Source organism: Marmota flaviventris, chromosome 16 (assembly GCF_047511675.1).
Source record: "Marmota flaviventris isolate mMarFla1 chromosome 16, mMarFla1.hap1, whole genome shotgun sequence".
In the NCBI taxonomy this organism is placed as follows: Eukaryota; Metazoa; Chordata; class Mammalia; order Rodentia; family Sciuridae; genus Marmota; species Marmota flaviventris.
This window is the reverse complement of record NC_092513.1, coordinates 74,751,557-74,775,284: the sequence shown is the minus strand read 5'-3', so window position 1 is coordinate 74,775,284 and position 23,728 is coordinate 74,751,557. Positions and strand designations below refer to the sequence as shown.

General features: G+C 50.0%; 1 protein-coding gene across 1 annotated transcript; it reads right to left on the bottom strand.

Annotated features, from left to right (window-relative positions):
- Nucleotides 1-3,016: 3,016 nt before the first annotated feature.
- LOC139702175 (NUT family member 2G-like) lies at nucleotides 3,017-19,337 on the bottom strand. The gene is made up of 7 exons (XM_071602617.1): nucleotides 19,246-19,337; nucleotides 18,147-18,283; nucleotides 7,949-8,552; nucleotides 6,576-6,704; nucleotides 5,436-5,575; nucleotides 4,646-4,908; nucleotides 3,017-3,712 (listed from the first exon to the last, which is right to left on the bottom strand). Exons 1-7 carry the CDS (start codon nucleotides 19,335-19,337, stop codon nucleotides 3,017-3,019), a joined length of 2,061 nt encoding a protein of 686 aa, XP_071458718.1.
- Between the last annotated feature and the right edge of the window lie 4,391 nt (nucleotides 19,338-23,728).

Sequence of the window (23,728 nt, the reverse complement as noted above, 5' to 3'; positions counted from 1 at the left end):
AGCTGGGTGTTCCCCAGGAGGACCTCATAGTCCTGTGGTGCCTGGGATTTGCTGGAGGAGGAAGGGCCTGTTGTTATCAGCATCGTCTCTGATTCTGGGGCCCCCACTCTTCCTGCATCCGCATCCCACTGCCCACCCTGCTCTGGACCCCTCCTCCCTGCCCTGATTCCAGGCAGCTTTGTCTCCTCCCTTCTAACACTCAGGAGCCTTCTCCCTCCAGGTTGATGAACACTCAACTCACAACCTCAGGACGCAGGGCTTCCCACCACCTCCTAGAACTGGAGGAGCTGAGAATCCTGGTGCTGGAAGGGCACTAAGGGGTGCCTCAGATCAAACCCTCTTACTTTCCTAGGAGGAGCTCTGGATCATTACAGTGTTATGGTTCAGATCTTAAGTGACTCCCAAAAGTTCATGGGCAAAAGGCTTCGGTGCCGACCTGTGGCACTATCAGGAGATGGCAGAACCTTTAAGCAGCAGAGCCTAGGAATTGGGGGTGTGCTCTGGACGTGATGTTGGGACCATGTCCCCCCATTTGCTTCCTGTATGCCATGAGGTGAAAAGGACTCCTCCACCATGTGCGCCTGCTGTGGTGTACTGTTCTCCCACAGGCCTCCTACAAGCAATGTGTCCAAATTACCATGTAACAGAGGTACAAACCTGTGAAACCAGGACCGAAAGTAAAATTTCCTCTTTTTAACTTGGTTTTCCCAGGTATTTTTTCACAGTGACAAAAAGCTAACTCATACATCAGTCGTCTCTTCAAGTATCTGCCTCTGACCCATCCCCAGGCATAAACAACTCTACTACCCACTCCCTCAGGGTTTCTTTTCTACTTGGTGGTAAGTGCTCACAACAAATTTCTTATGCAAAAAAAGAGTGCACAAAGTTGCAGCTTTCTTTTGTTCTGATGAGAACAAGAAACATCATGGTTTTGTTCACACTGCTCTCTAACCAGGAGGGCTCCTACCCACTCCACAGACCTATTCCTGTCTGGTGGCAGTCCCTACAGCTCCTCATAACTGCTCCCTAGGTGAGAGCATCTCTCGACCCCTTCCCTCAGTTCAGCCCTCTTTGCCTATGTCTATGAATTCATTGCTGAAATGGAGGCAAAGTCTATGAAAGTCTACTGAAAACCTTAGAATCCTAATATTTGTTGAGTGATGTGTGTCATGAGAAGGTCTTCCTAAAGTTTTTTTGTAATGAGCTAGGGGAAAAAATTTAAGATGTTAGCAGACCACGGCTCAGCTGTTGACTAGCATGGCACAGGCTGGCCAAGGTCCCGGGAAACAGGAGACTCTGACCAACCCTACCCAGTGCAGAGAGACCAGGAGGAGCTTCTTCAACTGAGTTTCAGTGAAGGTGCAGCTAACAAAGGGCATGCATCCACAAGGGCCCAGTCCCTGTGGTCACCGTCAGAAAGCAGAGCACATCAGTAATTGGGGGAGTGGTTCTTGCTGGTGGTGTCAGTTGACATTTCCCTAGGGTGCTGTGACTTCTTCCCCTAGAAGCCAGGCCTTGTCCTCTCATCAGGCCACCTACTCAGGAAGACCATGGCCATGCTGGGGACCAGTCCAAACTCACTGTCCAGCATCATTCATGGGAGGAGAAAGAAACTGTCTAAAAAATAACACTATTTCCAGGCTTACTTCTAGAAACCTGTTTAAAGGCACAGGGAGACCAAGAGCCAAAAGCATCCCTCCATCCAAATGAGACAAGAGGGCCCAAAGCTGTCAAGAGGCACTTGATAAAAAATTGTGCCCCTGCCTGTGATGCTCATGGCTGCCACAAATGCCTCACAGTACTCGAGCCTTTTGTTTCCATACAGGTCCACCCTGATGATTCCACCCTGTAGTGGAGTGGCTCTAGATGACTCCATCCCTTTGGGGCCCTTCAGTGGTCCCCAGTCTGGTGCCCAAGGAGCCCCTCCCCTGCCTGTGCCTATGGAGAAAGACTGTGGGTATCTGGAAGGACACTGTGCATGCCTGAGTTCACCTTTTTAGTTCAAATAGGATCCCTTCCCCATCTCCTGATGCAGACAGTCCCTCTACCACTTCCCCTTCTGCCACAGCATGAGTCCTAATGAAGTCTCTTAGGGATGGGTAGAGTTGATGTTCATGACTCTCATCTCAACTGGAGCAGGTCAAGTTGGTTGCACTGAAAACTGGCAAACTGGGCAGGTCAACCTGAGGGTGGTGAGCACAGAGAGTGACCCAGAGCAGTGGAGAGCTACAGGAGCTGCTAGGTCTGGCCGTCAGATGATCTCCAGGGAAGTGTTGGAAGTGGCTGGCTACTGCTCCCAGGAAAGCAACAGGAGAGCCGCTACCACTAGAAGCTGAGGGTCACTGACGTTCAACTTCAGGGCTATTAACACTAAGATCTGAGAGCCACCAATCTGTCCTCAGACCTCAGAGCTGCCAACACCAAGGGAGATGCGCTTTGGCTCTTCGTGATTCCTCTTCATGCCTGGCCCTCAGATGATTGGTAAGAGAGACATTTAAGGGACACAGATCATGAAGGGATGCACAGAGACAAGATCCCCTAAACCAAGTGACCCCTTTTCAGTGGGATGATGAGTGGGGTTCTGGGAGCTTGTTGGCTCTTTTCTCCCAGGACCAGTGGAAGGACCAGCCTCAATCCAGAGGCAAGACCCAGTGGACAGACACTTGTGCGCCCTGGTGCCTGGCATCTCCAGTTACCTCCTCCTCTCAGTTCTCACTGCATGGTGCTACACAGACTCTATGGCAGAAGCAGCAGCCTGAGAAGATTTTTCTTACAAATCTGCCTTTATTCCCAGTGACACAAGGCCAACAAGGTCCAACCTCCCTCCAGGCTTGAACATCCCGCCCCCTCCCTCTCAGTAGCCTCCCTCTGCCCTCCCCCTTCCCAATCCCCTTCCCTTCCCTGTCCGAGGACTGGAAGGAACCATCCTGAGTGAGGAGGAACTCTTGGTGTGCAGAATGAAGCAAGGGTGAGACCTCGCCTGAGGGGCAGCCACCCCAGAGGCCACCCACCAGCCCTACTGTCCATAGAGCCTCCTTTTCTTCTTCGAGTTGCCTGGTGCCTTGCACTTCCTCTTCTGAGGCTGTGAGGTTCGAACCTGCTTCAGATGCAGGTCTTTCCCTCCAGTGACCTCCAGGGGAGGCCTGGGGTGAGGCATCTTTTCCACGTTGCGGGAGCGTCCAGTGAGAGCGCTCTTCTTGGACATGGCAGCTGGAGGAGGATGGGGGAGGAGGCTGCCTGTCTGGGCAGGTGGGGCCTGGGGTGCTTGGTCTCCTGAGCAGAGGGGTTCCTTGCGAGGGCCCTGGCTCTGGCACAGAGCCCAGGGCAGCAGACGGTGCTGGGAGACTAGGAGGAAGTCCAGGCATTGGAGGCCATCATCTACACTGAAGCCATTGACTGGTCCATGTGGCCCTCCAGAAGAAGTAGCTCCTCTGTGACCACCAGCACCTTTCCCCCTCAGGTTTGGGGAGGAGGATCTGCGGTCCTGGGGTGGATGGTTGGACCGGATGGCCCCCAGTGAGGGAGACACTTGACAGCTCGGGAGGATAGCAGTGTCCTTTGGACCCAGCAGTTCTGGCTCTGTGGCCCTGCGCCTCTTCACGTCCTGGGAAGCCACCTCCGGGGGCCAGTTCTGCGTGCAGACCCCGTGGTCAGTGCAGTGTCTACGTCTCTCTGCTCCTTGGCTGGCAGCTGCCTCAGAAGCTCTTGAGTCCTGTTGGGACATAACATGACCTTGGGGCACCTGCAGAGGTGCCTCTCTACCATCTACAGGAGATGGGCACTGGCTAAGTCTTCTTTATGCATGATGAGGGCCAGAGGGACCAGGGACCATCATATTTCCATGGGAGGTGAGAAGTGGAGCTGACACCCGTCTTGGTCTCAGAGAGACAAACTGAGCCTCTACTGGCCACCCTGCTGGGCTTCCTTTCAGCTTGATACCCTGAGCCTGTCATGACTCTCCTGACTCCTTCCTTTCCCCCCCCACCTAAGTCCTCTGTCCTGGAGCATTCACACTGAAGGAGCCATGTGTCACAGGCAGGATAAGGATAGATATCTGCCATATCCACTTGGTGTCCTTCTTCAAGTCCCGGTAAACCTAGTGTCTCTACCTCCATAGTTCTACGTGGCGCCCCTTTCTGCTGCCCTGCCTTTTGTTTCTTCCCAATCCCTGGTGCTCCTGGTGTCCCTGCACCTGTTCATCAGGTGCCCCTGCCTCTCTTGGATAACTGGTGTACCTCCTGCCTCTGGTCTGCTGGGCGACCCCACTTGCCCCCCTCTACCTGGTCAGGGGTGAGTCCTGCCTCTTGCTCCAGCTCTTGTGTTAGGCCCAAAATATTTATATACGGCTCAGAGCAAAGTAATTCTTCCAGGAACTGGGGGTGAATCATGGTCTCCACCTGGGAAGAGAAGGAAGACATTGTGAGTGACCCTGGTAGGAAATGGCCCCAAGTCAGGAAGGCTTCTTGGAGAACAGGAAGCAATGATGATCCCATCCTGTTCCCCACCACGGGGTTGTTAAATCCCAACCACCAGCTACACACATGTACAGAAGCACACACACACACACATACACAACGTTGGGAATCTAAGCTCCATTCTATGGGTCCTGAAACCTTGTGGACACCAAGATTGTATCCCAGCCCACCTGGTTAACAAAGTCCTCATCAATGTAGCTCAGGAGACTTGGATCTGGGTATAAATCGTCGTCCGTTGGCTGTTGCTCCAGTCCTTCCTCTCCCAGATTTGCAGCAAGGTCTCCTGTGGACAAGTAGAAGGGCTCCCACATGGCAAAGTTGGTAGGCCCGAACAGCTCATCCATGATGTCCGTGAGCTCTTGGATGGCTTCAGGTGGGATCTCCTCGGGCGCCTTGGTCTCGCATGCCTTAGTCTCTGGTGCCTTGCATTTGGCTGCCAATGAGCAGGCAGGCTGTGCTTTAGGGGTGGTCTTTCTGGAGGCGCACCCTAGGACAGGGAGGACCGGGACGGTGCATGGCTGGGGGATCCAATGTCTCCCAAACACTTGGTAGTAGGCAGGGTTCAGGGGACCTAACCTGGGACATGCACTGGGACAACCATACGAGGACCCAAGGAAGGTACCAGTGCACCAGTTGCAACATCTAGGAGAGCCACGTGGGAGGAAATTCTGAGCCACTGATATTCCACACACTCTGCCTAGCCAGACCCAAGCCCCCAGCAGATGGTGTGTTGGTTCTTTAGACAGTCAGGGGAGGAGAGGAGCTACGTACTTGGCCCAGTCAATATGCAGTTCAACAAAATGGGTGGCAGGGACCTCAGGTGATAAGGGGGCTGTTCTGCTTGCAAGACCAAATCCCCCATACTGAAGGAAATGTTCTTATTTGGGACAACAGCCTCCTCTGGCCCTTGGCACCCTTTGGACACTATCATGGGTTCTTGTGGGAAAGTGGGGACCCTACCTGGCTGTTGCACATTCTTAGGGGCTGGGGGCCTTGGTAGATCCCCCCTTGGAGGTACAGGAGGAGGTCGGCACTGGAAGACCCCTGACAACTGCATGCTTGGATCCTCCATCTCCTCTGCGGCCTCAAACTCCACGTACCTAGGTGGGGTTTGGGTAAGGGAGGCACAGGCTGAGCTGAGAATCAGGTGAGACATACCAGGCAGGTGCAAGCCCCATACCAGGCAGGAGCTGGTGGCAGAGATGTGGAGCTGTGTCCTGCCTACAGTGTGCCGGCCAGTCCCAGGAGGGAGGTGCTACTAAGGAAGAACCACAGTTCTGCGGAAACACTACATCAGTCAGAACCTGAAGGGAATCAGATCTGAGGGACCCAGGTAGGGTCCCTAGGTGACCCTTGTTCTGGCTCTCTCCTGATTCTGCCAGGAACCACACAGACCAGGTAAGTGCCAGAAGCTGGTAGGGATGCGATTTATGTCAGGGAACACCGGGGATCCTTATCCAATTCAGGCATACTGACGCTGGGACCATGGGCCCTGGAAGGATCACCTGGGAGACCAAAGGACAGGAGAGGTCATGTGAAAATGGAAGCTGAACTGAGAACATTGGTTGCTTCCAATGAGGGCTGGTTCATTTCCTTCTCTTCCCTTGTTAGAATGGCAAGGATTATATAGAGAAAGGGCAGTAAAGTTCAGGGATATGTCCTCAGGGCATCTGATCACCATGCGATCCCCACTGCCACCCTCTTCTGGAACATCAGGTTGAAGTAGAGGCCACTTTCATGAGTTATAATCGATCCCACTGTGTAAAGAGGTGCCAGTTCCCAGGCAGTGGCCGGTGTGAGCCTAGTGCAACTTTTCACCTCTGCAGAGCCAACAAAGCACAAGGAGACCCTCTGGCTGAGCTGGTTACTCCTCCCCATCCTGACCCTGCACCTCAAGGCAGGGTTGGGATCAGGAGTATGGAGGCTGCAGTTTCTGGGATTGTTGCAGAGGGAGTGTCCAGGCCTCCAGCTAGAGGAGCCGCTATCTGGAGAGCCAGATGCCTCCGAACCAACACATAGGTAGGTGACAGGCCCTACCAGACCCAGCTGTGCAAACCATATCCTCCAGCACTCAGGTCCGGGCCCTGAAACCTGACTCACTTTTCTGCAGTCTCATGGAAGGCCATCCGGTCAAAGTCGCTTGTGCGTTGCCATTCCTGCACACCCTTCCACAGGGTCTCCTCCATGCTTATGGTGGGCTCCAGTTCAGAGAGAGTCCGAAGCACTGGGCTGGAATTCATTGGGATCAGTCAGGGTCCACAAGGTCACCCTCCGTTCTCATCTTCCCAACGTTCCCTCCTACCTGTGTTACATCTGCCCCATCATGTTCATCTCAAAGCATTAGCATTTAGACTCCAGGACACTGTTCCTTATGTCAAACATTAACACCAAGGTCTGCATTGGCCTTGGGATTTTACTTGGGTTCTTCAGTGGTGTGGTGTACTAGGTGCTGAATGTCTTTTTATCCTCCAAATCCACCTGTTCAAGTCCTAACCCCCAAAGTGGTGGTATCTGGAGATTGTCTTTGGTGTTTAGGAGGGTTTGATGAGGTCCAGAGAGTGGGGCTTCATGAGGGCACTAGTGGTCTTCCTGGAGAAGGCAGAGACACTGAAGTGATGTCAGTCATGTGAGGACGCAGGTGAGCCAGCCATCTTCTCTAGCAAGGAGAAGAGAGTGCTCTCATGGGACTCTGGGTCAGACACCCTTCCTGTGGGACTCCAGACTCCATAACTGTGGGAAATGAACGTGTGGGGTTTCATCTACCCAGCCTATGGCGTTCAGTATGGCAGCCCAAGCTCACCAAGACCATGCAAAGAGTGGCCTGGGAGCAGGGTTACAAACTGGGGCAAAGATGAACATCCGCATCCAGAATCCAAAGGGAAGCTTCCCCATGAGTGCCACATCACCGCAGGATCCTGATCGGGGTTTCAGGACAATGTGTGTGGGTGTGTGCAGTGTTCAGCCTTGGGTGAACAGTACCCCTAAACCCACTTCTCCGTGTGATGTCCTTTGTGCCAGGAACAATCAGGTCCATGGTGGAAGGTGAAATTGCTAGGGGAGGGACCATCTTATGGAGTGAGACGGGCAACTCCAAATCCTGGCTCACGTTAGCTCCGGGACCTCCTCTGACCTTGAGTCTCCGTGTGATGGAGAAGATCATTGGAAACAAAGATTGCTGCACTCACAGGGCTCTGATGGGCACCTGGGAGGAGGCACATTTCATCTACTGGTGCAAGATCAATGTTCCTGGGAATGTTGGTCTCTCAGCTCGTCCCCCACCCTCAGGACCTCCCTTCCAGTTTTCTAACATCCCAGCCTCCTTTGTCCATCCCATGCTTTTCCCTCTGTCAGAGCTCCAGGAGGAGTTCTGGGTCCCTGGGAAGAACACTCACACAAGGAAGCAAGAAAGTGCTTCCACATCTGGAGTCTGAGGAAGGTGCCTGTGGACCAGGGTCTTGAAATGCTGCCAGCACCTGAAATCTTCATAGTTGCTCTGAGGTCCACTGGAGTCATCTGCTGGCACCACAGACTGGAAGGTGGGCAGTGCGCCCTCCCCATACACTCCATCTGGTGATTGTTGGGCATTCACTGGGAAGACGATGGGGGCCAGGGGGGCAAATGGTGGTGGTGCTGGAGGGTGAAGGCCCAGGTGCCAGTGGATCCCATAGTTCTGGATCCCCCCACTGGCTGAGGCAGGCACAGTGGTCCTCAGGGCAGAAGGTGCCACGAGGAATGGAGCAGGATGCTCCACACCCCCACAGAAGGCCCCTGGGGCCCTCCAGTTGAGGGGTGCCTGAGTGTGGGCAATGTTCTGAATATGAGGAGGCCCTGCTGGCCTCAGTTGTGGCCCATGTTGTCCAAAGGTGGACAGCCCAGGCACATATGGTTGTCCAGGGTAAGCGGACAGCACCAGAGGGTTACCCTGGGAGATGGGTGCAGTCACCCGTGGTGCCAGGGGCAGCTCCCAGAACAGCTGGTGTGTTGGCACAGGGGCAGCTGGAAGAAAGGGCAGGCCCCGGAACGCAGACATGTGGACACCAGGATTGAAGTTCATGCCTGGTCTCTGGGATGCAGATGCTGTGGAGGCAAAGCAAAGGGAAGAATGGAGGAGGGGAAATGGCAGCAGGATTCAGCCCAAGTGGTTTTTCTTTAGGTGAAGCAACTTAAGTACTCAGTGTCATTTATTTTGAATGGTGAGCTGAAGCATATAAGGTTCAGAAACTACCTGAGATGTTATAAGAAGCAAGTAGTGGCAGAGTAATGTAAGCCCAATACCACTTTGAAAGAGTTTGAAGGCCTTTTTCCCCCTCTCCCATAGGCTGCCCTAACCCAGCCTCAGTCACGCAGGAGAGACTTTTTATGACCCGTCCCAAATGTGAGCTCCAGATACTGCCTTCAAGAGAGGGAGTGACTGGGTGGGCCTGGAGCAGGCTTTCAAGCAGCCCTATTGGGAGAGCATTATCAGGAGGAAGGACTTGAAATTCTTTGATCAGGGCCTCCCTACCCTCACAGGTGGTGCAAGGACACAGGCTACTGCTCATTGGAAGACCAACTGTAGAAGAGCTGTGGAGGGCAAGAAGTGAGCCAAGGTCAGTTGGAGATGCTGCTTCAGCCTGGAACAGAAGGAGCTTGGAAGTCCTCACTCCCACTCTCAAAACAGGAAGGCTGGACAAACGGAACATCCACAGCTCTTCTTAGATCCCTCGGAGAACTGAGGTCCCCAGGCAAACTGTGACCCTCACATTTGCAGAGACATTCTTATCTGGAGACTCAACGTTTACCTGAAGGGAAGCCGGGGCGTACACGCCAGGCACCGGCACCAGTGCTGGGTGAGCAAACCTAAACTGCAGTGGAGCAGTTGCTGGAGACTTGAGAGTTGAACTCCAGAGAGGCCGTGGGAGCACTGGGACCCCTCACTCCCTTGAGTGCTAGCTCCAGGAGCCTTGTCAGGTTCTCAGGCTTTAGACCAGAGAATCAAACACTACCCCTGTTTGTGGCAATGGCATGGGGAAAATAACCATTTTGGACTATTACCAGAGCATTAGTTCTACTCTACAAAAGCTGCTACAAGAGAGAGTGTCATGCCAGAGCTGATCTTTATGATTTTATCTGCATCTAACTGACTTGGAGTGGCAAACATCAACCTCCTGCTCCCTCTTTCATTCCTGCCCTGTCATGGTTGGGAGTGCATGAAGGTTTTAGCCAAAGGACACAGGCTCCCTGTGAGACTGTGAGGTCTAATTCTAAGACTAGGGAATTCTTCCTATCCCACATGCTCACCTCAGCACCACCTCAGTAGGGATTCTGTATAATGAGAGAGGAAGGAACCGTCTCAGTCCATAATCAGTAAGGATCCACTGGGAAACTAACAGGCAAGAGGGGAGACAAAAATAAAGACACCAGAGGAAATACAGTCTGTCACACCCATGGCAATGTCAAACAGCAAACACAGCCTAACTCCTCACCAGATAAACACTAAACATCACACTGCACATTTGTGAACCTTTCACCCAGCACATCATATCTGACTTTGTACAGAAAATTTCAAGGTATACATGAAGAAGAAAAAAGAAGAGGATGAGGAAGGAGAAGGAGAAGAAGAAACAGAATCAGACAACATTTCTTCAAGGAAAAGCAAACATCAAAACCAGGCTTAGATTTAGTGGGCATTTTGAAAAATTCAGATCAAGAATCTGAAATAATTATGAATACATTCTGGGCGATGTCAACAGGCAGATGGACACTCCAAGAAAGAGTCAAAAGGAAATTCTAGAAATCAAAAGATATTGTAACATAAATAATACCTTTAAATATTTAATCAATAAACTGGTGCAATGGTTAATTTTAAGTATCCCCTTATTAGAGTAAGAGATGCTTAAGATTAAGAGGCTTCTGGGTTTGACAATGAGAATGTATCTAAGTACAATTAATATACACTAATAAGTATAATAATATACAAACTGGATGAGCTTTCAATTAATTTTTTTATATTTGGAAAAATAAAAGATTTGTGAATGGTAATGAAGCACATGAAAATATGTTCCACATCATCAGGCATTAGGGAAATGCAAATTAAAACTAAAATGGGAGACCACTTAATTTGAGTTGAATGGCTGATAAAAGAGATAATATCAAAACTTGGCAAGGATGTAGAAAAAGTGAAACCCATTCACATTTCAGCAGGAATGTAAAATTAGAGACCTTTTAGAAATCAGTTTGGAAATTTATAAAATATTCAACAAAAACTTACCACATGACCCGGCAGTTTCAATTCTCAGAATCTACCCAAGAAAAACAAAACTGCATGTCCGAAAAGAAAGTAAACTAAAGAATTAAAATAAAATAGTTAAATCAAAACACACGTGTCTCCACAAATACTTTCACAGGAATATTCATAGCAACATTGTATATAATATCTCCAAACTGCAAACAACCAAATGCTTGTCAACTGGTAAACAAATATCAGAGTGATACAACCATGCGGTGGAATAAAAAGAAACAAAATACAGGCACCTGCCTAGAACTTCAAATAGGTTATGTTGAGTGAAGGAAGCTGGATGCAGAAGACAACAAATTCTGTGGTTTTATTTATCTGGAATGCCTAGGAAATGCTCATAGGAAAAAAACTTAAAAATTATTGGCAGTTTTCTAGGAGTGGAGGCAAGAGTGAAGATAGCAAGTTAGGTGATTATTTCACAAATCCATGAATTTACCAAAAATCATTGAATTGTCTACTTGTAGTGAGTGAGATTTATAGTATATAAATTATATTTCAATAACACTGTGTCGAGGGAAAAAATAAAAATGGTATGATAATGGTGAAGGCACTTAATGTGGAGTTGGGTTGCCAGTGCAAATCACCTTGGAGACCTGACAACACCCACAACTTGGGCACTGCCCAAGTGCATGCTGGCTGCATGGAGAGCCTTAACAGCAAGGGCTTTGGGGATGACAACACTGAGTTAGGAATTAAGACTGCTGTGCTGGAAAAATTAAGCCATTTTGTAGGAAGGGGCGTGAGTACAATTTAAGTCTCTATATAGTTTGGTGGAAGGAGTGGTTTGTAGAGAAGATCAAGAATTTAACATTGTTTCAGGAACAGGTAGTTTGTCCCACTTGGGTCAGCATGGTGGGGTGGGGTGAAGCCCAGATAAGGTTGAGCTGTGGTTCCCAGTGATATCTGATTAACAATTGCTTCCTGCTCCATTTCAAGTGCCCAGAACCAATTCTGCTCCATTTGATATTTTTTCCTGACAGTGGCAAATAAAATAAGTTTCCTATAGTCTGAAGTTTATGGTCAGACATGAAGAAAAAGCATAAGAAATAAATGCAAAATGACACCTTCCTTGAAAACTCTGCTCACTGGCTGCAGGCCTTCCTGCACCTGGGTATTCCCATTGGTCCCTCACAGAATGTGTGAAGGTTTGGGGGTGTGGGGATAGAAACTTCAGGGTTCAGGGGCGACAGAAGTAGCAGCAGCAGCCAGAGGCAGGGTCTGGCTCAGCTCAGGTCCCCACAGCCCCTGATCATCCAGAGTACAGAGTGGAGCGTGTGACCTGTCCCTGACCTGGGCCTGACCCAACTACAGACAGTCCCTAATATAACCCAAGTCACACCCCTTCTGTCCCCTCTAAGCCCTGATGGGTGCATTCACTGGAGACCAAACAGCCTGGAGGTTCTAACTCCATCCCAAGACAGACCCCCCACTGACACAGTGTGTGACACAACCCTGACCTCAGCCTGACCTATATTGAGCATGGCTGGCACAAATCCAATCAAGTTCTCCTGCAAATCAATGAGGAAAAAAATTTGAAAAGGAAGCTACGCACCACATGGCATGCCAATCATTGCAATGGGGAGGTTTGCAAAGAACAATGATTTTATCACAAGGTGGCTGAGGTTTAGTGCTATTTATGGGACAAAGAACTGGGGAGAGTTCAGGCACACACGAAAGTGACTGGAGGTGAAATAGGTCATATCTGTCATTAGTAATCAAACTTCATTGTTCTTCAGAGGACATGGGTTCCAAAAGTGGTGGCATTGGTGTGATCCAGTTGTGGGGTTGTCAGCCCCAAGACATCAAAAGGTCACCCATCAGACACCAGTATAGGCCCGAGGGAAGTCAGTGGTTTCAACAGAAGCAGGTGTGATAGCCCTAAAAATTAACCTAGGAAAACATGATCATCCTAAACCCCCACTTCAGAGGTGTTATCTCCACTAACGGGAAATGACAGAAACTGTAAGTATCAGAGCCTAATGGAAAGAAGTTAGGTCATGAGGGTGGGGTGCTCTTGATGTGCAGAGGACCATGTCCTCCAATTTGTTTCCTTGTAGCCATGAGGTGAGGAGGAATTCTCACTACGGCTCCTGCCATAGTGTAGTGCTCTCCCACTGGACTGAAGCAATGTGTCCAAATTACCATGTAACAAAGATACAAACCGTGAAACCATGACCCAAAGTTAAATTTCCTCTTTTCAACTTGATTTTCTCAGGTATTTTGTCACAGTGACCAAAAGCTAACTCATCTATCAATTGTCTCTTCCAATGTCTCCTTCTCACCCATCCCCAGGCCTAAACCACCCTACTACTGCCCACTCCCTAAGGGTTTCTATTCCACTTGGTGGTAAGTGCTCACAATGAATTTCTTTTTAAAAAATATTTTTATTTTTAGTTATAGTTGGACACAATACCTTTATTTTACTTATTTATTTTTATGTGGTGCTGAGGATGGAACCCAGGGCCTTGCACCTGCTAGGCGAGCACTCTACTGCTCAGCCCCAGCCCCAGCCCACAATGAATTTCTCATGCAAAAATATTGTAGCTTTCTTTTGCTCTGAAGAGAATTGAGAGACTTTATGGCTTTGTTCACACAGCTCTCTAACCAGGAGGGCTCCTACCCACTCCACAGACCTAATTCCTCTTGGATAGCAGTCCCTACAGCCCCTCATAACTGCCCCCTATATTAGAGCATCTCTCTAGACCCCTTCCCTCAGTTCAGCCCTCTTTGCCTATGTCTATGAATTTATTGCTGATATGGAGGCAAAGTCTACGAAAGCCTACTGAAAACCTTAGAATTCTAATATTTGATGAGTGATGTGTGTCATGAGAAGGTCCTCCTAAAGTTTTTTTTATAATGAGCTAAAACAAAATTTTAACATGTTAGCAGACCACGGCTCAGCTGTTGACTAGCATGGCACAGGCTGCCCAAGGTCCCGGGAAACAGGAGACTCTGACCAACCCTACCCAGTGCAGAGAGACCAGGAGGAGCTTCTTCAACTGAGTTTCAATGAAGGTGCAGCTAACAAAGGGCATCCATCCACAAGGGGCCAGTCCCTGTGGTCACCGTCAGAAAGCACAGCACATCAGTAATTGAGGGAGTGGTTCTTGCTGGTGGTGTCAGTTGACGTTTCCCTAGGGCGCTGTGACTTCTTCCCCTAGAAGCCAGGCCTTGTCCTCTCATCAGGCCACCTACTCAGGAAGACCATGGCCATGCTGGGGATCAGTCCAAACTCACTGTCCAGCATCGTTCATGGGAGGAGAAAGAAGCTGTCTAAAAAATAACACTATTTCCAGGCTTACTTCTAGAAATCTGATTAAAGGCACAAGAGGCTTGAGGCTTAAAAGCATCCCTCCATCCAAATGATTGCCCAAAATTCTCAAGAACTATATTAAAAAATTGTGCTTCTGTCTGTGATGCTCATGGCTGCCACAAACACCTCACAGGACTTGGAGACTTTTGCTTCCATAGCAGGTTCTTCCCAGATGACTCCACACTGCAGTGGCTCAACATGACTCCACCCCTCTGGGGACCTTCAGTGGTCCCAGTCTGGTGTGTGAGGAGCCCCTCCCCTGCACATGCCTAAGCAGAAATACTGTGGGTAAAAAATTGTGGCCCTGCCTGTGATGGCCATGGCTGCCACAAATGCCTCACAGTTATTTGGAGTCTTCTGTTTCCATAACAACTCCTCCCCAGATGACTCCACCCTGCAGTGGGGTGGCTCTGGATGACTCCACCTCTTTGGGGACCTTCAATGGTCCTTAGTTTGGTGTGCAAACTCTCTTGCCTGTGCTTATGGAGAAATGCTGCAGGTATCTGGAAGGACACTGTGCATGCTTGAGGCCACCTTTATAATTCAAATAAGATTCCTTCTTCACCTCCTTAAGCAAACCTTCCCTTTAACACTTTCTCTTCTGCAGCAGCATGAGTGCCAATGAAGGCACTTAGGGATGGGTAGAGTTGGCATATTCATGAGTTTCATCTCAACTGGAGCAGGTCAAGTTGGTTGCACTGAAACTGGCAAACTGGGCAGGTCAGACTGAGAGTGGCGAGCCCAAAAAGTGACCCAGAGCAGTGGAGAGTTACAGGAGCTGCTAGGTCTGGCCGTCAGATGATCTCCAGGGAAGTGTTGGAAGCGACTGGCTACTGCTCCCAGGAAAGCAATAGGAGAGCCGCTACCACTAGGAGCTGAGGGTCACTGACATTCAACGTCAGGGCTATTAACACTAAGATCTGAGAGTCAGTCCTCAGACCTCAGAGCTGCCAACACCAAGGGAGATGCGCTTTGACTCTTCGTGATTCCTCTTCATGCCTGGCCCTCAGATGATTGGTAAGAGAGATGTTTAAGGGACACAGACCATGAGCCTTGCACAGAGACAAGATCCCCTAAACCAAGTGACCCCTTTTCAATGGGGTGATGAGTGGGGTTCTGGGAGCTTGTTGGCTCTTTTCTCCCAGGACCAGTGGAAGGACCAGCCTCAATCCAGAGGCAAGACCCAGTGGACAGACACTTGTGCGCCCTGGTGCCTGGCATCTCCAGTTACCTCCTCCTCTCAGTTCTCACTGCATGGTGCTACACAGACTCTATGGCAGAAGCAGCAGCCTGAGAAGATTTTTCCTACAAATCTGCCTTTATTCCCAGTGACACAAGGCCAACAAGGTCCATCTTCCCTCCAGGCTTGAACATCCCGCCCCTCCCTCTCAGTAGCCTCCCTCTGCCCTCCCCTTCCCAATCCCCTTCCCTTCCCTGTCCCGAGGACTGGAGGGAACCATCCTGAGTGAGGAGGAACTCTTGGTGTGCAGAATGAAACGAGGGTGAGACCTCGCCTGAGGGGCAGCCACCCCAGAGGCCACCCACCAGCCCTACTGTCCATAGAGCCTCCTTTTCTTCTTCGAGTTGCCTGGTGCCTTGCACTTCCTCTTCTGAGGCTGTGAGGTTCGAACCTGCTTCAGATGCAGGTCTTTCCCTCCAGTGACCTCCAGGGGAGGCCTGGGGAGAGGCATCTTTTCCATGTTGCGGGAGCATCCAGTGAGAGCGCTCTTCTTGGACATGGCAGCTGGAGGAGGATGGGGGAGGAGGCTGCCTGTCTGGGCAGGTGGGGCCTGGGGTGCTTGGTCTCCTGAGCAGAGGGGTTCCTTGCGAGGGCCCTGGCTCTGGCACAGAGCCCAGGGCAGCAGACAGTGCTGGGAGACTAGGAGGAAGTCCAGGCATTGGAGGTCATTGTCCACACTGCAGCCATTGGCTGTCCCATGTGGCCACCCAGAGGAAGTGTCTCTCCTGGAACCCATTATGCCTTTGTTCCCCAGGTTTAGTGAGGGTATCTGTGGTTCTGGGGAGGATGGTTAGACCCAATTGCCCCCAACCAGGAAGACCTGTGACAGCTCAGGAGGATAGCAGTGTCCTTTGGACCCAGCAGTTCTGGCTCTGTGTTCCTGCACCTCTTCATGTCCTTGGAAGCCACCTCTGGGGGCCAGTTCTGCGTGCTGACCCCTTGGTCAGTGCAGTGTTTACATTTCTCTGCACATTGGTTGGCAGCTGCCTCAGAAGCTCTTGAGTCCAGTTGGGACGTAACATGACCTTGGGGCACCTGCAGAGGTGCTTCTCCACCAGTGCAGGAGGGGATGGGCACTGGCTAAATTTATGCATGACAAGGGCCATAGGGACCAGGGACAATTATATTTCCATGGGAGATGGAAAGTGGAGCTGTCACCCATCTTGCTCTCAGAGAGACAAATTGAGGCTCTAGTGGCCACCCTGCTGGCTTCCTTTCAGCTTGATACCCTGAGCCTGACCATGACTCTTCTGTCTCCTTCATCCCCTACCCCACATCAACTATCCTGGAGAAGTCACACTCAAGGAGCCATGAATCACAGGCAGGATAGGGACAGACAAAGTCCTGTGGGCCGCGTGACTAGGGTCCTGTACCTTCTTCATCAACGTGCTACCCCTTGCTCCCCTGTTCACCCGCAGCCACGACCTTTTCTGTCTCCTTGTCTCCTGGGCTCCCAGGTAATCCTCTCTCCCTTATCCACTTGATGTCCATCCCAAAGCCCCAGTAAACCTGGCGTCTCCACCTCCATGGTTCTACCCGGTTCCCTTTCTCCTTGTCTACCTTTTGTGGCTTCCCACACCCTGGTGCTCCTGCTGTCCCTGTAGTTGGTCATCAGGTGCCCCGCCTCCCTTGGATAACTGGCGTACCTCCTGCCCCTGGTCTGCTGGGAGACACTCCGTCCCTGTTCACCTGTTCAGAGGGGAGTCCTTCCTGCTGCTCCTGCTCTTTGTTAGGTCAAAGAAATTTATATATGGTTCAGAGGAAAGCCATTCTTCCAGGAAGTGGGGTAAACCACGGTCTCTACCTGGGAGGAGAATGAAGAGAGTATGAATGACCTTGGAAGGCAATGGCCCCAATATAGGAAGACTTCTAGGAGAACAGGAGGCAATAACAACCCCATCCATATATGGGGTTGTTAAATCTCGACCACCAGCTGCAAACATGTTTGGAAACACACACACATGATCCCATAAAAAAACACTGCTGAGAATCTAAGCTATGAAGCTCCATTCTACAGGTCCTAAAACCTTGTGGACACCAAGATGGTAGGCGTGGCCCACCTTGTTGACAAAGTCCTCATCAACGTAGCTCAGGAGACTTGGATCTGGGTATAAATCCTCTATTGGCTGATGCTCCAGTCCTTCCTCTCCCAAGATCTCAGCAAGCTCTTGTGTGGACAAGTGGGAGGGCTCCCATGTGGCAAAGCTGGTAGGCCCAATAGCTCATCCGTGATGTCCATGTACTCTTGGATGGCTTCAGGTGGGATCTCCTCAGATGCTTTGATCTTAAACACCTTTTTCTCTGGTTCCTTGTGTTTTACTGCTAATGAGCAGGCATGCTATGCCTTACGAGTGGTCTGAGAATGCACACTAGGAGAGGGAGGACCAGCTGGATCATGGATGGGCGATCCAACCTCATCCCAAACACTTGGTAGAAGGCAGGGAACCTAACCTGGTCTGCCATGCACCAGGACAATCTGACCTGAGGACCCAAGGGAGATGAAAACGCACAGGTGGAACATATAGGACAGTCATGAGAGAGGACATTTGGAGCCAACAATATTCCATGGTCTGGGCCCAACCAAGTCCCAGGAAGATGGTGTGTTGGTTCTTTGGAAAGGAAAGAAGAGAAAGGAGCTACATACTTGGCCCAGTCAATATGCAGTTCAAAACGAGGGGTGGCAGAGACTTCAGGTGCTAGGAGGTTATTCTGTTTGCAAGACCAAATCCCCCATACTGAAGGAAAAGTTCTTACTTGGGACAACAGACTGCCTTGGACCTAGTCACCCTTTGGTGACTTTGGACACTATCATGAGTTTCTGTGGGAACGTGGGAACCCCACCTGGCTGTTGAACAGCCTTGGGGGCTGGAGGCCTTGGAATATCCATCCACGGAGGTACAGGAGGTTGGCACTGGAAGACCCCTGACAATTGCATCCTTGGATCCTCCATTTCCTCTGCAGCTTCAAACTCCATGTACCTGGTTGGAGTTTGGGAAAAGGAGGCACAGGTTGAGCTGAAAAGCAGGTCAGCCATACCAGGCAGGTGCGAGCCCCATACCAGGCAGGAGCTGGTGGCAGGGATGTGGAGCTGTGTCCTGGAGTGGGCTGGGCCAGTCCCAGGAAGGAGCTTCTACAAAGGAAGAACCACATCAACTACATCAGCTACCACCTGAAAGGAATCAGATCTGAGGGACCCAGGCAGGGCCCCTAGCTGGCCTTATTCTAGGTCTCTCCTGTTTCTGCCAGGAACCACACGGATCAAGTGAGTTCCAGAAACTCATCAGGGATGTAATTTATATCAGGGAACACCAGGGATCCTGGCCCAATTTAGGGATACTGTTTCTGGGACATGAGCCCTGGAAGGATCACCTGGGAGACCAAGGGACAGGAGAGGTCATGAGAAAATGGAAGCTAAACTGAGAACATTGGATTGCTTCCAATGAGGGCTGGTTCTTTTTCTTCTTTTCACTTGTTTCAATGGCAAGGATTTCATAGAACAAAGGCAGTAAGACCAGAGACAGGTCCTCGGGGCATCTAAGGTGCTGGATGTCCCTGACCATGCACTCCCCACTGCCATCTTCTTCTGGAACATTAGGTTGAAGTAGTGGCCATGTTCATGATCTTTTGTAGTCCTCACTCTGTAAAGAGGTGCCAGTTCCCAGGCAGGTGGCCTGAGTGATCAATACAGTGCAACTTTTCCCCTTTGCAGAGCCAAGAAAGCAGAAGGAGACCTTGTGACTGGGCTAGTTACTCCTCCCCATCCTGACCCTGAACCTCCATTGTTGCAGAGAGAAATCCCAGCCTTCCAGCTAGAGGGAGCTGTTATTTGGAGAGATAGATGGCTTGGATCTAACACATAGGTAGGTGACAGGCCCTGTCAGACACTGCTATGCAACCAAGATACCCACCACTCGGGTCTGGGCTCTGAAACCTGACTCACTTTTCTGCTATCTCATAGAAGACCATCTGATCAAAGTTGCTGGTGCACTGCCATTCCTGCAAACCCTTCCACAGGCTCTCCTCCATGGTCATGGTGGACTCCCATTGGGACAGAGACCAAAGCACTGGGCTGGAATTCATTAGGATCAGCCTAACTGGCCCAACATGTCCTCCTACCTTTGTTAATTCTGCTCCATCATATTCAAGTATGGTACTGGGGCTCTGAGACACTATACCCTATATAAAACATTAACACCAAGGGATGCATTGGCCTGTAGGATTTCACTTGGATTCCTTGATGGTATGATGTGTTATGTGCTGAATTTGATTTTTAAGAATTTAATTTTTATTATTTTTTTTATGTGATGCCAAGCATCGAACCCAGTGCCTTACTGGTGCTAAGCAAGCACTCTACAACTGAGCAACAATCCCAGCCTGTACTGAATGTTTTATCCTCCAAAATTCACCTGTTGAAATCCTAACCCCCAATGTGATGGTATCTGGAGATGAACTTTAGTGTTTAGGAGGTTTGATGAGATACTGAGGATAGGGCTTCATGAAGGCATTAGTGGTCACCCAGGAGAAGGAAGAGACACTGATGTAATGTGGAGGACAGTCGAGTCTGTCATCTTCTTTGGCAAAAAGAGAGCCCACATGGGAATCTGGATCAGGCACCCTTCATCTGCATCTCCCAACTCCAGAACTCTGAGAAGTGAAGGTCTGGAGTCTTATTTACCTAGTCTACAGCATTCGGTATGGCAGCCCAAGCTAACTGAGACAGTGCACAGAACGGCCTGGGAGCACAGTCACAAATTGGGGCATTGATGAACATCCACATTCAGAATTCAAAGAGAGTAACTTCCTCATGAGTGCCACTTGACCACAGTGTCCTTATCAAGAGTTCAGGACAACATTGTGGATATCTGTAGAGTTCTGTCTTGGAGCCAGCAACCCTAACCCCACTTCTGGTTGTGATTTCCTCATGCCAAGAACAATCAGGTGTAGGGTAGAATGTGAAATGACTGGGGGAGGGACCATCATATGGAGCAAGACAGCCAACTCCAAATTCTGGCTCACATTACCCCAGAAACCTACTATAGCTTGAGTCTGCCATATAATGATGAAGACCATTGGAAACAAAGATTTCCATCACCCACAGGGCTGTGATGGGCACTGAGTTAAGGCATATTTCCTCCCCTGGTGTGAGATCAATGATGCTGGGAATGTAGGTCTCTCGGCTTGTTTCCAATGTCAGGAACTTCCTTCCAGTTCCCCTACGTCCCAGCCTCATTTTCTGTCCCACACTTTTCCCTGTCAGAGCTCAAGGAGAAGTTGTGGGTCCCTGGGAAGAACACTCACATGAGTGGAGTCTTAGGAAGGTGCTGGTGGACTAGGATCTTGAAGCACTGCCAGTGCCCGAAGATTCTGTAGGTGCTCTGAGGTCCACTGGAGTCATCTGGTGGCACCGCAGCTGGTATCCCCTCCCCGTACACTCCCTGTGGCCATTGGTGGGCATTCATTGGGAAGACAATGGGGGTCAGGTGGGCAAATGGTGGTATTGCTGGAGTGTGAAGGCTCAAAGTCCATCAGCTCCCATAGTTCTGGGTCCCCCCACTGGCTGAGGCAGGCACAGTTGTCCTCCAGGCAGAAGCTGCTATGAGGAATGGAGCAGGATGATCCACACTACCTCAGAAGGCCCCTGTGGCCCTCCAATTGAGGAGCACCTGAGTGAGGGCAACCTTCTGAATGTGGCTCTCCTAGCCTCCATCTGGCCCATGTTGATCAAAGTTGAATAGCCTAGACACACACACAGCAGGGACACTGCTCCTGCTGCCATTGATATTCCAGGGTAAGGAGACTGCACCAGTGGGTTACCCTGGGAGATTGGTGCAGTCACAGGAGGCAACATGGGCAGCACCCAGATTGGCTGGTGTGCTGGCACAGGAGCAGAGGGAAGACAGGGCAGGTCTCTGAGGGGAGACATAGGGGAGCCAGGTTCTGCCTGGTGTCAGCATTCAAGATGTTGTGGAGCAAAGTAAGGGCAAGTGGCTGTAGGAGTGAGGCCCCCAGCCTTTGTCACTGGGCATCTGAGGAGGAAGGGCAACAGCTCAGGGTCTCGTGGGCAGGAAATCTTGTGGTTTGCAACTTTCTCTGAGTGAAATTTAGGCTTCCTTCCTCCAATCAAAAGTATCACTCAGAGAAATCTTGATCCCAGTACTCAAACATTCCCTGAACATGGTCTATAGTGACACCTCAGCTTTCCCTGACTTAGAGGCCCCTTGGCGTCCTTTGCTGACAATGGGTCAGCGTCCAAGGCATCTCGCTGGAAACTGACTCTGCCGAGTGGCACCATGCCTCTCAGCATTCTCACCAACAGGAAGGAGACCTCCCTTCTCCAAGAAAGTTCCAGGCACTCCAAGGCCTATGTGAAGGTGACAAGTTCATAATTTATGGGTCCATCACCTCCTCAGCCTTCCTTTTGCTGATTCTCCTTGGAAAACCCTGTTTCTTTCCTGGCCTTGCACAACTAAGCAAAAGCACCTGAGTGAAATGTCTCCCCAGCTAGAGCCTGAGGAACCCTGAAGGTCACCAGGAGCACATCCTGCCCAGAGTGGGGGTACTTCTCCCAGCACTTCTAACCACAAACACCAGTGGGGACACGTATTCTGGCACCTCAGTGTATCTGTAAAGAGGGTTTTTCCAAGAGAATTCTTGACATGGCCACAACTAGATTAGCACTTGAATATTTTGGCAGGAGGTGCAAAAGCCATGGTCACAGAACTGTTCTCAACTTGAAATGAATCAAGGCAGGGGACATAAATCGTACGAGTAGAGACTGTATTTGTCTCACCCACCCAGATGCATGAGAAATGACAGTTTTAGTTAAGAATGTTCAACATAAAGTAGAAAGAATGTCATTCATTCTTAAATCTTGAACCACGGGAGATGCAGCGCTAAAACTGAACACCCAAGGGCCACACTTACACATATCAAATAAATTTTGGGAAGAGTTGATAGGCACAGAGATAGTTCAAAAGTGTTGGGAAAACATACAGGGGGAATGGGGTTGATAGCTAAAAGACAAGGGATTTCTTTTTGAGCTGATGGAAGTACTCTATATTTTGTTGTAGTCATGAAAGAAATGTTTATTGCCGACATGGTGGCAAAGTCTATGAAAACTAGATTTCTAATATTTGATGGGTGATGTGAGTTATGTGAATGTCTTCCTAAAGTGATTTTGTAATGACCTGCAGCAAAAATAGTGAGATGTTAGCAGACAATGCCTCAGATGGTTGGCCAGGGTGCCACAGCCTGGCCAAGATCCCAGGAAACTGTCCTGGCCAATGCATAGAGATCAGGAGGAAGTTTATAAACTGAGTTTCTATAAGAGTGCATCTAAAAAAAGGGGACATACAAGAGCCCAGACCCAATGGTCACTGTCAGAAAGCACAGCTTTTCATTAATGGAGGGAGTGGGTCTTGGTGGTGTCAGTTGATGACTCCCTCGTGTGCTGTGACTTCTTCCCCTAGAAGTCAGGGCCAGTCCTCTCATCAAGCCATCTATTGAGGAAGACCGTGGCCATGCTGGGGTTTTGTCCATCCTCACTGTCCAGCATCATTCAGGGGAGGAGAAAGAAGCTGTCTAAACACATAATGTTTCCAGAATTACTTCTAGAAGCCTGATTAATGGCACAGGGGCCTGAAGACTCCAAAGCAGTTCTGCATCCAAATGAGACAGGAGGGCTCAAAGTTGTCAAGAAATACTTGAGAAAACATTGTGTCCCTGTCTGTGAAAGCCATGGAACCTGTGTCCTATGAAGAACCATGGTGTTTGATTACACATGACAGACCACAAACTACATCACGTCTGATCCCTTTTGTGTATGTCAGAACTCACCCCAGCTCTTATCAGGAGCACTAAACTTTAGCCTCCTTGTAATTAAACCATTCTCCTTTGCAAACTTTCCAGGCAAACCATGTTGTGTAGCCTCGGTTTCTTTTTCTCATTGGTTTGTAGGAGAACTTGATTACATTTGGGACAGCCACGAGGAACACAGGTCAGGCTGTGGTCAGGGTAGGGATGACACTAGGGAGGGTCAGAGCTATGTCAGTGGTGGTTCTGCCTTGGGATGCAGTCAGAGCGTCCAGGCTGCTGGGTCCCCAGGGAGTTCATGGTCAGGACTGTAGAGGGGGTGGGAGGGTGGGAGGAATACCATGATCTCTCATCAGGCCACCTACACAGGAAGACCATGGCCGTGCTGGGGATCAGTCCAACCACTCTGTCCATCATCATTCAGGAGATGAGAAAGAAGCTAAGAAAAAAGACAAAACAAATGTTTCCAGGCTTATTGCTAGAAACCTGGTTAATGGCACAGGGGACTGAAGGCTGAAAAGTAACTCTCCTTCCAAAGGAGACAGGAGGGCCCAAAGATCTCAAGAGGCATGTTATAAAAAAATCATGCCTCTGTCTGTGATGGCCATGGC